This window comes from Heterocephalus glaber, unplaced genomic scaffold, assembly GCF_053883595.1.
Source record: "Heterocephalus glaber isolate CG9 unplaced genomic scaffold, H.glaber_assembly_v1.0 deba00001479, whole genome shotgun sequence".
Lineage (NCBI taxonomy): Eukaryota > Metazoa > Chordata > Mammalia > Rodentia > Bathyergidae > Heterocephalus > Heterocephalus glaber.
The window spans coordinates 682,628-687,830 of NW_028258316.1; the positions used below are offsets into that span (position 1 = coordinate 682,628).

Consider the following 5,203-nt stretch of genomic DNA (forward strand, 5'->3'; position numbering starts at 1 on the left):
TGAGCCTCAACATTCCCGCCTCACGGTGGAGCGGCCCTGGGTGCTGCCACTGGAGCTCTTGGGAGAGGCAGGGAGACAGGGGCAGGGGGTCTAGGGGTCAGATGAGTATAGCCAGCAGACTTGACCTCCCAGGCCACAGCATGGCCCAGGGGAGCCTGGCCTCACTAAGTCAGCCGGGGTCAGCCTGAGGGTCAGGCCAGTGCTGGTGGGGTGGGGTGGGGGCCGCCCACGTGGATAGTGGGGCGACCCCAGAACACTCTGCAGCAGCAGGCAGGGGGGTCCCCAGACGGGCCTGGCAGGGTGGTCCCCCCTCAGACCCAGGCCGCCTGCTCGGCATTCCAGCCTGGCCTCTGAAAGAATTCAAGCCCCAGCATGCCCTGGCCTCCCCCTCTGCGAGGCTGAGAATCATTCCTCCTTAATTTCCAGCGACCGCAGGCTAGCTGTAAACTGTAAAACCTAATGAGGAAATGGGCGGCCTCCCTAGCCAGCCCTCCCTGTCAGTTGTTAGAGCAGTCAATAAAAAGTGAGTTGGTTTTATAGTTTGGAAAAGACACTTTGGGATCCCTCTTAGGGTGGCCCTGGCGCCTATCTGGGGCTGGGCACTGGCCAGGCCTGGTGGCCCTGTTCCGGAGGACAGGAAGAGGCACCGGGCAGCTCCGGTGGCCATGAGGGAGGTCGGTGACTACCTGCCTCGCTGCATCGGGAGAGAGGACCCCTGCACGAGCCAGCGCGGTGGGGACATACACAGGCTGGCCGGGTCCCGGGAGGCCACCCTGCGCAGGAAGGGCCAGGAGGCCAAGGGCCACATGCCCCAGATGCTCGTGGAGCAGTAACCGGGCCGAGTGCGGAGCCATGCACCGGGCGTGGGTCTGGCTGGCCCGAGGGACCGTGGGCAGGGTGTAGCAGAGGGAGGCGAGGTCTGGAGCACGCAGACACAGGTGGCAGCGGCCAAGCTGGGTCCCCCAGCGGCCGCCTGGCCTGGCCAACCCGCGCCCACGACCAGCGCCCCCTACGGTAGAGCTAGTGGCGGCCGGGACACGCCCACGCCAGGCACCGCCCACTCCACGCCCCCACGTGGGCGCGGCCCAATGGGGGCCCGCCGGCGCGCGCGTTGAGGCCGCCCATTGTTATGCAAATATAAGGACGGTAAAAGGCTCCTCGGCCCTGCGGGCGAGCGAGAGCCGCGGCGCGGGGGGAGGCGTGAGGGGTCTGCGTGGGAGCGTATCCGAGCCCAACCGAAGGCAGCAGGGACCAGAGAAGGGACCGGGACCGAGACCGTGCGCGGCGCCCGGCCCCGCGAACGCAGTGCCCTCCTCCGTCGCCCGCCCTCCCGGGCGCGGCTGGATGCGGCGGGGGCTCCCGGCCCGGAGCGCGCAGGAGCGGCGTGCGGGGCCCACGGGCGCCGCGCCCTCCATGCGCCCAGGCAGCCGGGAGCCCGCGCCGAAGCCGCCGCCGCCGCGCTGAGCCCCGGCCCGGCCCGGCCCTCGGCCCGCGCCCGGCGGCAGCATGAGCCAGGCCGAGCTGTCCACCTGCTCGGCGCCGCAGACCCAGCGCATCTTCCAGGAGGCGGTGCGCAGGGGCAACACGCGGGAGCTGCAGTCGCTGCTGCAGAACATGACCAACTGCGAGTTCAACGTGAACTCGTTCGGGCCCGAGGGCCAGACGGCGCTCCATCAGTCCGTCATCGACGGCAACCTGGAGCTGGTGAAGCTGCTGGTCAAGTTCGGAGCCGACATCCGCCTGGCCAACCGCGACGGCTGGAGCGCGCTGCACATCGCCGCGTTCGGCGGCCACCAGGACATCGTGCTCTATCTCATCACCAAGGCCAAGTACGCTACCAGCGGCCGGTGATGCCCGCCGTCCCGGCCCCAGCCCGGCCCTCCGTGTCCGACCCGGCCCCCGTCCGTGTCATCTCTGCTATTCCTTCCTGCCAACTACCTCGGTGTGCGCCGGGCGCGCCCTGGCCGACAGCGCCTCCCCGCGGCGGCGCAGCGCCTGCCGGCGTCCGGGCGCCTGGCGGGTGGGGGCGGGGCGCGCCTGGCGCCTTTGAAACCTGAGTCCCCCAGCGGCGAGCTCGGAGCCCGGACGCCGGATCCCGCGCCCGGCGCTTTCTCCGGGAGGTGTAGGCGCGCGGCGGACTCGGGCGCGCGGTGACAGAGACACCGGCGGCCCCTGTATTTATCACGTGTGTGTATATTTGTGGGTGAAGTTTGTGCGCCTGATTTTTTTGTTGTTGTTTGGAAAATATTGTGCGTGGTCCATGTGGTTTTACGGGGGAAAGATGAATTTTTTTCTAGTCTTAAAACTTAAAAACTTGAGTCTACCATTTCTTGGTTGCACTGAAAATCTCGCCTAGCCCCAGGGTCTTCCCGCCCCGCCCTCTCCCCCCACCCGTGCGCGTTTGGGGAGCCCCGCCCTCCGTGGGAGGCCGTCCCCAACCCGGCCCGGCTTGCGGAGTTCGCGCGGGGCCCGGGACGAGGGGACCTCAGCCTCCGAGTGAGCGCTAGTGTAGTTAACAGTCGGTTGCACACTTTTTAAAAAAAAGTAAATGGATTTGCCACGATTAAATGTCATAACATTTATGACAATATAAAATATTAACCTATTTTAAAGCCAAGTTTTAGTTGTGTTTTTGACTCGGTTATAAACCCAATTTTAAAGGGCGTTGTATCCAGCGTTGTGAAGGCAACAATGTACCCATATTTATATTTTTATAAAATGCCTATATGACTGTGAATCTCGCTTGAGCGGGAGGGCCGCGCGGCCTGCCTCGGCCTCCCCGGTCGGGGGATCCGGGCCCAGGAGCCCGCCGTGGGGGAGGGGCTGCCCGCGGACCTGGGCCGGCCAAGGGGCCCTTCCTGGTTTCCGTGGTTCCAGTTTTCTATGCAACCCCACACCCCTTGTTGTTTTGATCCTGGGAAATAAAAGGGAGGCTGAATTATTCAAATTTAAATGAGGTTCCCCTCACAGAAGTGCTGCTGACCCTGCGTGCAGAAATGGGGAGCGCCGGAGGACACAGGTGGTGGAGGGCTTCGCGCTGGCCGGGCACGCTCGGCCTCTCGCTTTTATGAAACCGCGTGAGAAGAATATGTTGCTAATGTCGTGGAGCAGGCAGACATTGGGACAAGCACAGATTACTCCGAAGGGAGTTCTGTATATTTTTTCTACATGCAAATGCCTTTTTAATTATGTTAATTAATGTTAAGACTTCCTAGGCTAATGTCGAAGCTCTGTATGGGTCCCAGTTTGATTACTTCCAACTGGATAAAGTCTGCAGCACGTTCCCGAGCATATGATAGACTGTAGCCCAGCGTGAAAAATTTATAAATAAATTTTTCATTCATCTTTTTATATTAAAAAAGTTTGGACTTTTTCTGGTCTTGGCACAAGTCACAGGTGCCCTTTTCAGGGGAGGGTCAGACCTCTGCCTGCCTCTAGTGCACCCACAGGTGGAGCCTCAGTGGCCACGACCAGGCTGTCCCCAACAGGACTTGGGAGGCCAGGGGCCACCCTGACCCAGTGGCTGGTGTCACAGTTCCTTTGGGTGCTTACTGCTCTCCATGCCTGCCCAGCCTCAGATCAGAGTCCTGGGTGACCAGGCTCCTCCACTCTTCGCCTGCATGGCAGAAAGGTGCAGGTGTGGGTGACCTGGAAGTTGCTCCCTCCTGACGCAGAAGACTCCTGGAGGTGGTGGCCAGCACAGGCTTGGGGAGTCACTCCCAGAGGGCAGATCCTGTATGCCCAGGGACAAGCTTGGGCCCAGTGTCCAGGGTGTGCAGACAGGGTACCCAGGAGCAGACTGTGGGGCCGATGGGAGGTTCAGGGGAGCCCCTGAGAGGTTGAGGGGGCTACCCCAGCAGCAGCAAGCTGCAGAGCAGGGGCCCTGGAAAGTGGGCCACGTGGTAGGCAGAGAAACTTCTGATGCCCTGGGACCCCTGTGGAGCAGCCAGTTAGCCTCCCTGTTCTGTCCTGTCCCAGTCTTTCTCCCACCCTGGAGGAGTTTGCAGCCTGCTACACAGGCCTCTCCTGCCCCAGTGCTGGCCTGGAAATGGACTTCACTGTTCTTGGGCTCCCACACAAGTGGGTGGGCTGCATGGCAGCAGCAAGCTGCAGGAGGCCTTGGGATGCCTGCTCTGGGCCAGCTGGGGCATCTGGGGGTGAGCTCGGGCCAGGGGGCCACTGCACAGGAGCGGGAGAAAGACCTGGGGCACAGAAGCCTGCAGTGGGCCCAGCCCAGGAGAGGCTGGTGGCTTCAGGGCCCATGGCTGCCACTTGGGGGATACTTCAGCTCTCCAGCATGGACATGACCTACTGAAGAGGACCTACTGTCCTCTTCCAGGGACAGCTCCACGCCACAGCCCTGGCCAGTGGGGGCTGCTCCACTGGGCAGAGTCCTGGCAGGATCATGCACTTCACAGCCACAGTTGTCCATCATCTGTGGGCATCACTGAAGGCAGAATCCTAGCCCAGAGCCCAGGTGTTGGAGACCAGGACGGGCCAGTAAACTGCCCTCTGGCTCACCCAGCAGGGGACCTCAGGAGAGGGGCTGACCGGGCCACATGGCTGGAGGGCAGAAGTAGCTGGCTCTGGACATGACCAGGGCAAAGCTTCGTTCTCCCACCAGGGCCTCTGCAGGCAGCTGTCTGCCCATGGGTGCAGTGTGGTGCTGGTAGCCAGTGCACTCCCTTGGAAGTCCTCACCGCTGGGGGAAAGGGGAGCCCTGGAGCCAGGAATGGCAGTGCAAAGCTGTAATCCTAGCACTCAGAGGCTGAGGCAGGAGAGTTGCCTGGACAACTTAGCAAGTTCAAGGTAACCTGAGCTACATACACAGTGAGTCCCTGTCTCAAAAGGGGAGTGGGAGCAGGAGATTTAGCTCAGTGGCACCGAACCTGCCTCGAAAGCACAAGGTCCTGAGTTCGATCCCTGGTACGGAAAGGGGGGAGGGGTGAGAGACACAGATGACCCAGCTTCTCTGCCCTGGCCTCCCGGGTCTACAGGGCGGGTGTAGCTGTAAAGGCCACTGAGGGCGCGGGCCTGGACCCCTCAGGAGACCCGGGGGAGGGTTTGGAAAACAGCAAACCGCCCGGCTGCCCTGTTCAGGGGCGCTTGGCGCGACCCCACGGGCTGCACAGGAAGCGCAGGGGAGGCAGCGAGGAGTGGGGTGCGAAGCCGGCGGAGAAGGGGCCGACTGCAGCCCGGCAGG

The 5,203-nt window shown here is 62.7% G+C and overlaps 1 protein-coding gene across 1 annotated transcript; it reads left to right on the forward strand.

The window, feature by feature from the left end:
* Positions 1-1,068: 1,068 nt before the first annotated feature.
* Positions 1,069-3,362, forward strand: Nrarp (NOTCH regulated ankyrin repeat protein). The gene has a single exon (XM_021261604.2). It carries the CDS (start codon positions 1,507-1,509, stop codon positions 1,849-1,851), a length of 345 nt encoding a protein of 114 aa, XP_021117263.1. The 5' UTR covers positions 1,069-1,506; the 3' UTR covers positions 1,852-3,362.
* Positions 3,363-5,203: the final 1,841 nt, after the last annotated feature.

Coding starts and splice junctions, on each gene's coding strand:
- Nrarp (XM_021261604.2), top strand. CDS start 1,507: ATGAGCCAGGCCGAGCTGTCCACCTGCTCGGCGCCGCAGACCCAGCGC.